This window comes from Monodelphis domestica, chromosome 4, assembly GCF_027887165.1.
Source record: "Monodelphis domestica isolate mMonDom1 chromosome 4, mMonDom1.pri, whole genome shotgun sequence".
In the NCBI taxonomy this organism is placed as follows: Eukaryota; Metazoa; Chordata; class Mammalia; order Didelphimorphia; family Didelphidae; genus Monodelphis; species Monodelphis domestica.
Window position 1 is genome coordinate 410,605,366 of NC_077230.1, and position 9,602 is coordinate 410,614,967.

The window sequence follows — 9,602 nt, forward strand, 5'->3', positions numbered from 1 at the left end:
GATCATGCGGGACCAGATAGTTCTAGGTCATCAATATATCAGGCAGAGAGATCTGTCTCATCAAAAGGCACACGGTGACATGAGACTAGAACATTCTAGAGTTCATACTTTTGAGCTGTAGTTCAATGGTTTGGGGTTCTGAAATGACAGAGCCCAGAACCTTGGAATCCAGCCATTTGGGGACTGATTCTGCTTACAAGAATCTCAGGTTTTGACGTTACAGGACCTCAGGACACACAGCCCCTTCCTGCAGCAAAGAAACAGTGGGTTGTAATGAAATAATTTTAATGGTGTTTACATTTCTCAAAAATCCACACTATACAACAATATACAGTCCAGTGCCCATGCCCGCGTCCCTGGGCCTCAGAGCCGGTGCTGGGGACTGTTCCAAGGCCTCCTGAGCCCTCACGCTCCATTGGCAGGACTCAGAGGACGAAGGGAGAAGGGACAAAGGCAGATGATCCCTGGGGCAGTGAGAATGGGAGTGCAGGTGAGAGCCAAGAGGAGAGGCAGGGCAGACCTCGAGCTTCCTCCTCCTGCCATCCTCCCTCTAGGAAGCACTGTTCACTCCCTGCTGTCTCCTTCCCAAAGGCAAAGACCCTGGAAGGGCCTGAGGACTCGGATGGTAATGCCATGGTTGGGATGGGCAATGGGTAGTCCTGGGTGCCTTGCTAGGGGATGTCCCTGGAGGGGGGCACCTTTTGGTCCTCTTCAAGTTAGCGAGGGGCAGCCTGGGGTTCAGAGAGGGGGAAATCAACAGAAGGGGGCACAAATGCATCCAGGCTTCCCAAAACTGGAACGAAGAACTGCCCAGGGAAAGGGTGATGGGAGGGGGAGGTCCCCTGCCCAGAGTCCTTCCCAAGGATGCCCCGGGAAGGCTTTTCAGTTTCCCGGGTACCATCTGCAAATCCTGGAGAAGAGAGCTAAGACGGGAAAACCGTGGTCTGTTGGAAGCCTCGCACCCAGAACAAGAAGCCTGCAAGGCCAGAGAAGGCTCTGACAAGTCGCCTACACGTCGGTCTCCACCCTAAGCCGTTCCAGCCTGCGCACGTTGCCCTCCACGGCCACCCGGCTGGTGATGCGTTGGGCATTGTCCTCGGGGAACCAGCCAATCTCCCCGTCGCGAAGCCGCTCTCCATACAACCAGCCTGTTTAAGGGGGGGAAAAGGAGTGAGGAGAGCTCACACCGAGTAGCTGCACAGAGCCAAGGCAGCAAAGTGGCTCTTTTCCTGACACCATCCTGCAGTGCCTGGGGTCCTCATATGGATCAGGGTCTACCCCCACCCGAAAGACAAAGGGAGGGAATCCCTATTCCACACGTCCAACTGTGACCTTGGACAAGTCAATTCATCCCCTCTAAGCCTCAGTTTACCCATCTGTAAAATGGGGGCGGCAACACACTATCTCATAGGTTTATTGTAAGAAAAGCAACTTACAAACCATAAAGCCCTACAGAAAACTGAACAATTATCAGCAACCTTCCCTAGATGTTCAATTAGAATCCCACTGACAATGTTTACCCTGCAGTGTGTCTGTTGGGTTGTAAATATCCTGGGAAGTTTTCCTAAGCTATACCCTCAGGATCATCCTTCAAAAGTTCACCATTGGGGACAGCTGGGCGGCCCAGTGGATAGTGTCAGGCCCAGAGATGGGAAGTTCTGGGTTCAAATCTGGCCTCAGACACTTCCCAGCTGTGTGACCCTGGGCAAGTCACTTGACCCCCATTGCCTAGCCCTGACTGTTCTTCTGTCCTGGCACCAATACACAGTATTGATTCTAAGAGGGAAGGTGAGGGTTAAAAAACAAACTTTACCATCTTCTTGCTTCTGGATCAGGACCACATCTGCTTGCTGGAGGGTGATCTCATCAGCCTGTTTGGCAAAGTAGGCCTTGGTGATCTCCACCTGGTGCAGGTCTGAGGGTGAGAACAGAGACAGCACTTGCCCAAGGGATTTTGATGGAGGAAGGAAGGGGGTTGGGGATCCCCCGAGTCTCTGCCACCAGGAAACGGGGAAGGGGGGGACAGCAGGGCAGGGAGGCCAGGGGACCAGGAGGGAGGAGGAGGAGGGAGGTGGGAGAAGACAAGAGCACCAGGAATGGGGGGGGACAGCAGGGCAGGGAGGTCAGGGGACCAGGAGGGAGGAGGAGGAGGAAGGATGAGGAGCTGAAGGAGAGGAGAGGAGAGCAGAGGGAGACAAGAGCACCAAGAAGGGGGAGGGGGGCGGAGAAAAGAGAGAGGAAGAAAAGCTGATGAAAGGGGGAGTGAAAGCCAAGGACAAAGGAAGATGACACCAAGGTAGGAGAAGGAGGAAGAGACTGAGGAGAAGGGGGAGGGCAAGAGCAAGAGTGAAGCAGAGATTTCTGACTCCTACACAGTTGTCAGTGTCCCTGCCAGGCCTGGGTGAGGATCTACAGAGGAGGAAGGGGCAGCTCCCCTGCCCCCGCCTAGGCCATAGGGCTTGAGCATCAGCCCCCAAGTAAAGAAAGGGCTTGTTCCCAACTGCCCTCAGGTCTGCATCCAGGAGGAGACAATCAGGCTAAGGGAAGTTCTCTTTTTGCTCAGGTCAGATCCATTTCTGTCCCTCCCAGGCCACACTGAGGCCTCCCCCTGCTTCTACCTGCTGGCTCGGGGTACCTCCTGGGCAGTCAGTGGGGGAACAGTGGCTGGGCTCTGAGACATTCTGCACACCCTGGGGCCAGCAGAGGGCGCCCAGGAAGCATCTCCAGCTTTGTGATGGGCAGAGAAAAACAAGATGCTCAGAATCCTGCAGGGCCTTTCCTCACTTTGTCCCCAATGCCTCACTTGGGAGAAGCCAGTCCCACAAAGGGGGGGGGGGGGGCAGCGCTTTGAAAAGCCTCCAGCTTGAAAAGGGGATCCAGGTAGACGCATACTCACAACTGTTCATCAATAATCAGAGCCCCGAACATTATCTGTACATGGTGGGGGAACCCTAAAAACCAACAGTCCCTGCCCTGACATTCCCACAGGAGGGATATAGTGGGTACACACACAAATCTATATAGGATATGTGGCCATCTTGGAGGCCCTCCAGGAGAAGGTGGTCTTTTAGCTGAGCCCTCAAGGGATCTAAGGACTCTGAAAGGTGAGGGTGAGAAGGGAGAGCATTCCAGGCATAGGACAGTTAACACAAAGGCACAGAGGTGAGGGATACAGAATAATGTAAAAAACACATTAAGAAGACCAATTTGGGGGTACTTAGGTGACTCAGTAGATGGACAGCCAGGCCTAGATGGGAGGTCCTAGGTTCAAATCTGACCTCAGATACTTCCCAACTGTGTGACCCTGAGCAAGTCACTTAACCCCATTTGCCTAGTCCTTACTGCTCTTCTGCCTTGGAGCCAATACACAGTATTGATTCAAGGACAGAGGGTAAGGGGTTAAAAAAAAAAAAAGAAAAGTGAGATGGGCCTGGACAGAGCTGCAGGGGACCCCCAGCCCCCACAGGGAGTGAGTGTGCTGTGAAGATTCAGCAAAAGAGGCTGAGAGGGAAGGAGTGGTCAGAGGAATCACCATACTGCAGACAGGGCTGTCCACAGACTACACTGCCCCCACACATTCACAAAGGCACAAGCAGGTGTGTTTACACAGAGACCCGCACAAATCTGAGGAGAGTTAAACTAGGGAAGCCTAACTGGGGGCAAGGAGCAGTGGAAATGTTCCCAGACACAGAGTGAGCAAGGCCCCATGGCCCTCAGACCCCAGGTGGTCAGCTCTCCAGACCCCTGCTCCAACATAAGCAGCCTGTCTTTTTGCTTCATCTCAGAAGAATCTGAGCTCCTCCACTCCCTAACTCCCACCTGCTGAAAGTTCCCATCAGCCAGAGCCAGAGTTATGCACTCCAGCTGCAGGGAGGAGGCCTGGCTGCCCGCCCCAGGCCAGCTCCCTCCCTCCCAGCCTGAGTCTCACCTCCTTTACTGGCTAAGCCTTGTCCCTGGTTCTCCTTATGCTCCAGGGCCGTGATCCACCGGGCCCGGTCACTCCTGTGGACACGAGAGAAAACAAGCTGAGAGTTCAGAGCTCCCAGAACAAATGCTAAAGGCTGGAAAGGCCCTCAGAGGACATCTGGGCCAAACTTTCCATGTTATAGAGGATAAAACAGGGAGAGAGAAAGAGGGAGAAAGGAGAGAAAGGGGGAGGAGATGGGGGAGGAGAGAGGCAAACCAAAAGACAAACAGACAGAGAATGATAGAGGCAACAAGAGAGAGAGAGAAGGGGAAAGGAGAAAAGATGAGAGCTGGAGAGAGAAAGGAGGGAGAGAAAGAGGAGGAAGGGGGAGAGGAAAAGAGACAGAGACAAAGACAAGAGCTAGAGAGAGGAAGGAGGGAGAGGGTGTAGGAGAGAGAGGAAAGAGTGAGAGGAAGATAGAGACAGAGAGACACTTGCCCCAGGTCATACAGATAAACAACATCTGGTTTGGGATTCCTGCCCATGAAAAAAGAGTCGGTCTTGGAGTCAGAAGACCCGAGTCCCAATCTGGAGCCCTTTTGGAGGTGGGACTGGAGCACCAGATCCCTCTGGAATCACTTGAACTCTAGCTAGGTCTTGATTAGTGCCAATAATGAATTCCCTGCAGTGGCCACATCATTCAAATTCATATTGCATATTTCCACTGGACAGGAACCAAGGATCCTATTTTTATTTAATTATGACTGAATATTCTGAATAACTGAATTCAAATACATGTAACCACTTTGAAGGATTCATTATTGGCACCAACTGGAGCTTTGCTGTATTTGATAATATGGTGATGAAGACAAGGAAATAAGACACAGTGAGAAGAATGCTAGTTCTAGAGTAAAAGCATGGATTCAAACCTTCCAAGCCTCAGTTTCCTCATGTGTAAAATGAGTAGCTCCCAGTTCCAAATCCTGATAATACCTTTTTGGCTTCAAAGTCTCAATAATATCCCATTTCTATGTATCCAGCATGGCCAGACTTCTACCTAGTCAGGGCCTCGTTCAGAATCACAGTCTCCAAGTTTTTGAAAGAGACCTTGAGGGGCGGCCATTTAGCTCAATCCAGACCTAATCAAGAATCCTCTTTACAACACGCCCAATGAGCGGTCAAGGAGTGGTTGCTCTGCAAAGTGTGATCCCCTTTGATTGGGGTCAAGTAGGAAGAACAGTAAATTAGCTGACCAAATTGGCTTTTGTGAGCCTTCTGGGAGTTTTAGACAGTGGAGGAATTTCAATAATAAACCAGTCTAGTGGTGAAAGTCTCCCGTGTTCCCCAGGAAGCATTCTGGGTAGGAGAGGGGGTAGTGTAAATGTATTTGTCTCTTTCCTCTCACTTCCATTGATTATATCCCAAGAATAGGGTATCTAGCAGAGAGCAAAGGAATGCCGAGGGCAAACAGCTACACCCAAGAAAGGAAAAAAAGCTGGATTAAAAAAAGGATAATCACCCAAGTAAGGATGCAGCTTGTTGGCTACTGATTCATGAAAGCGACTAGGAGTTGGGTCACACATATCCTCAACATGGGCAGCTCATGGCCACTGTGTTCTAAATTATGATGGAAATGATCTCGAGAGACTAACTTTGGGGTAAGAATATAAGTGTAGGGGGCAGCTGGGTAGCTCAGTGGATTGAGAATCAGGCCTAGAGACAGGAGGTCCTAGGTTCAAATCTGGCCTCAGACACTTCCCAGCTGTGTGACCCTGGGCAAGTCACTAACCCACATTGCCTAGCCCTTACCACTCTTTCTGCCTTGGAGTCTAAGATGGAAGGTAAGGGTTAAAAAAAAAAGACTATAAGTGTATTGATTTTATCAGGTTTATTGGTTAGGCTAGTATCACAATTGAGAAAGTGATGCAGGTCTCCATGGCTCTCTTAGACCAGGGATGACCTGAGCTGGGTCAGGAAGTCTAACAGATATTTAGAAGCCCATTATTCAGCTCCTCCCTTGACCACCCCAAGACATCTTTAATTGGTGATATTAATTAAAAGGTGGTCATTTGACGTATTAGCTATCCCTCTCCGTCCCCACAGGTGGACAGGCCACATGTTGCTGGAAAATTGCCCCCCTCATTCATTAACCAAATTCTGTTTATTTAAAAAAAAAAAAGGAAGACATTCTTTGGGATGCCCAAGAACAAAGAAAATGCAAAAAGGAGGAGACTAGTTGGTATCTCGGACTCAGATCCCAGACACAGTAATTCTCCCTAGTCTGTAGGGATTATAAATTCTCACCAAATTTAAGCACATCCTACCTTTGAGGTCTGTATGCACTATGGGAACAGTAAGTCCCTAACTTTTGGGGAGAAGTATACTAACTGAACCGAAAAGTCCCAACTGTATTTCCTCTATCGTCTTAATAAATATATAAATACCCTTTCTGAAAATGAAGTCTTTCTTACGAATATTAATAAGAAGTACATGGGTAGAGGCTCTTGAGCTACAGTCCTAAATAAAAGTCAGCACCCCAGTTTCCTTGAAAACCCTTAAAGTAGCAGCTACCTTTCTGAAGACCCAAACCTTTGAGTCTGAGGGTGCATTGAAGGAATGACCTCAGTCTACACTGGAGCTGTCAAACACTTGCCCACTGCTGTTCCCAGCACTCTCTAGTGTGATCCAAACAAGATTAAAATGTGATTGGACAACACTGAATAAAATAAATAAATAGAACATAGATCATGTAAATTTGTGCTCTCCTAAGTCACTACATGGCCCATAGGCATCCTTATGGACAGCTTAGTGACCCCTACCATAATGCCAGTCTGCTAACAAAGTCATAACATCTCTACCTTATTTTTCTGAACTGAAAATTTAAGGGAAGCAATTCTATTTTAATGATTTTGTCTCTCAAAAATTTATTTCAGTTTTTGAAATGGTATCATAATAGAATTCTAATAGTCGACACAAAGGTTATATTAATTTTTGGAATTTCAAATAAACTACAAAGTGCTGGGTGGGGGGAGATGGATAAAAGCCCCCCTAAACTGAAGACAATTGAAGGGCAGGGACTTAGTCACTGAATTTGGGAACCAGAGGAAAACATACCAGGTTTTAGCAAGATGGTCAGGATTATATTTTTCAGAGATGGCTGGAGAGATTGCAATGCTAGGTTGGAAAAGTCTTGCACTTGGGATGCTTAAAATTTTCAGTGAAAAAATGAATCCTGGAGGTAGTTTGGTAGCACAGTGCATAGAGCACCAGGTCCGGAGTCAGGAGGAAATGGGTTCAAATTTGATCTTAGATACTTCCTGGATGTGTGACCCTGGGCCAATCACTTAACCCCTCTACCTAGCCCTTACTGCTCTTCTGCCTTATAACCAATATTTAGTATCATTTCTAAGACAGAAGATAAGGGTTTATAGAAAAAAAAAGATTAAGTGATTTGGGTTTTTTTTTTTAAAAAGGGCTGAGCTAGAGGACTACTGCAGTCCCTCCAATTCTAAACCCATGATTATCAATGGGGCCAGAGTACACAAACCATCCACAGCGTCCTCAAAGCAGCCCAAAGGGGCAGGGGCCACACCTGCCCTCTGCTGTCCCCAGTCTTCAGGCTGGGGCTACCCCCAACTTACGAAGAGTCTGAAGACAGCAGGATCTGCTCTTGCTTCCCCTCGCTGTTCCTTAGCATGGTCACCTGGAAGGGGTAAGGGATGGACGAGCTGCGATTAATCCCTCCTGGCAATGAGATTTCATCTGGCTCCACCTTCTTGACCTGGATCTGGTCCATCGTGGCGTAATCCATCACCATGTAGTTTTCCTCACTACCAAAGGGCAAAGAGGTCTGGTGAGATCTCAGGTTGGATGGCGGCATGTGCTCCACGGCAGTTCCCAGGAATATGTCCAATGGGATTCTTATATCTGAGTGAAGGAGGTTGGGTTACCTACCTATAAACCCCACATCTAGTACCCTGACAGGAGGAGAGAGGGAGGAAAAGAGAAACGGAATTCAAATCCAGCTCCAAAACTGACCAGCTGGATGACCCTGAGAAAGTTACTTTGATCTCTTAGCTTCAGTTTACTCATCTGTAAAATGGGAATAATTATAGCAACTACCTATATCTGTAAATAGCTTAGTAAGTGCTGGTACATAGAAGGTAGTATATAAAAATGCCATTATTATTATTATTATAGGGAGGCAGAGACTGGTGGAGTTCTAGAGTTTGGGAATTCTGAGCTGCAATGAGCTAGAGCCCATTTTTCTGGAATCCCTAAATGCCCTGTCCCCCAGGCCTGTTCTCAGTCCCCTAGAGTAAGTCTCAGGAGATGGCCCTTGGGCTGTTAGCTACATAAATCTTGCAGAGGGGTTACTGTTTGGGAAGCAGGACTAAAGGGAAAACCTTGCAAACAAGACTTTCTCAGTAAGGCTGAGATTCTCTCTGCAGTCCAGGAGATCCAAATGGGCTTAGTTTGATAGCATCTCTCACTGAGTCAGCCTTCCCATCAGCCCCCCATAGCCCCCAAGGGCCACGTGATGAGGAAGGGTTGAGGAGGAGGGGTACCTCTTCTTCTTGGTGACTATCAGGGCATCATTAAACAGGAAGAGATAGCAAGTTGGCCGGCTGGAGATTTTCCGGAAGAGGCTGTGTTCTTCCACCAAGGAGAGCTCCCCTCTCTTCCGAAGCCACCTGGAGGCAGAGATCAGAGGAAAGGCCTGGGAGGGAAGCGGAGTCACACATTACCACCTGAAAGACCCTGGGCCAGGGTCTTCTCCCTGAGTCTAAACTTCTCCATCTGCAAAATGGGGGTAATGATACTTACTCTACAGGGTTGTTTCCTTGAGTGAGGGGCTGAGGGCTAAATGAGGAACTGAGATCCAATCCTGCTCTTATATTTACTGACCCAGTGACCTAGGGCACATCAATTAAACTAAGGGCCCCTATTTTTTCCTTTTTAAATTCTCTCTCTCTCTCTCTCTCTCTCTCTCTCTCTCTCTCTCTCTCTCTCTCTCTCTCTCTCTCTCTCTCCCTCTCTCTCTCTCTCTCTCTCTCTCTCTCTCTCTCTCTCTCTCTCTCTCTCTCTCTCTCTCTGTCTCTCTGTCTCTCTCTCTCTCTCTCTCTCCCTTTCTCTCTCTCTCTCTCTCTCTCTCTCTCTCTCTCTCTCTCTCTCTCTCTCTCTGTCTCTCTCTCTCTCTCTCTCTCTCTCTCTCTCTCTCTTTCTCTCTCTCTCTCTCTCTCCCCTCCTCTTTCTCTCTCCCTCTGCCCCCCACCCCTTATCAGTTATATCCCAATGTCATTCTTGCTCCTCATTGGAACGCTCGAGTTAGAAATAAACTCAGCCAAACAAAACAATCCACCCATTGGCCCTGTCAAGAAAACACACGTCCATTCTGTACCTATAGTCCACCATCTCTCCGCTAAGAAGCAGGAGACCGGTGTCCTCATCAGTTTGCTTACGTCTCATAGTGGGTCCCCATTTTTTTTTATCTCTGAAATGAGCAGGCTGAACTAGAAGATACCTTTGAGGTCTAAATTCTATGAGTCAAGGGACCTTCTATAAGTCTTGGATGGGGGAGAAGTCAGTCACTCAAACCCAAAACAAGAAGGGAACTATCAATGGGCAAAAAGTAAGAATTGTAGGACAAAAAGTAATGGAACTAGAGGTAGAGAGCACATCCCAGATCTCCCAT

The 9,602-nt window shown here is 48.5% G+C and overlaps 1 protein-coding gene across 3 annotated transcripts; it reads right to left on the reverse strand.

The window, feature by feature from the left end:
- Positions 1–268: 268 nt before the first annotated feature.
- LOC100025354 (rho guanine nucleotide exchange factor 16) lies at positions 269–8,963 on the reverse strand. Of its 3 annotated transcripts, XM_056795971.1 has the most exons (6): positions 8,735–8,959; positions 8,476–8,627; positions 7,549–7,737; positions 3,929–4,002; positions 1,814–1,915; positions 269–1,148 (listed from the first exon to the last, which is right to left on the reverse strand). In XM_056795971.1, exons 3-6 carry the CDS (start codon positions 7,722–7,724, stop codon positions 1,009–1,011), a joined length of 492 nt encoding a protein of 163 aa, XP_056651949.1. In that variant the 5' UTR covers positions 7,725–7,737; positions 8,476–8,627; positions 8,735–8,959; the 3' UTR covers positions 269–1,008. The 3 variants fall into 3 exon arrangements, with proteins under 3 accessions (XP_056651949.1, XP_056651950.1, XP_056651948.1); XM_056795972.1 differs by having other exon boundaries at positions 7,611–7,737; positions 8,476–8,963; XM_056795970.1 differs by having other exon boundaries at positions 8,476–8,959.
- Between the last annotated feature and the right edge of the window lie 639 nt (positions 8,964–9,602).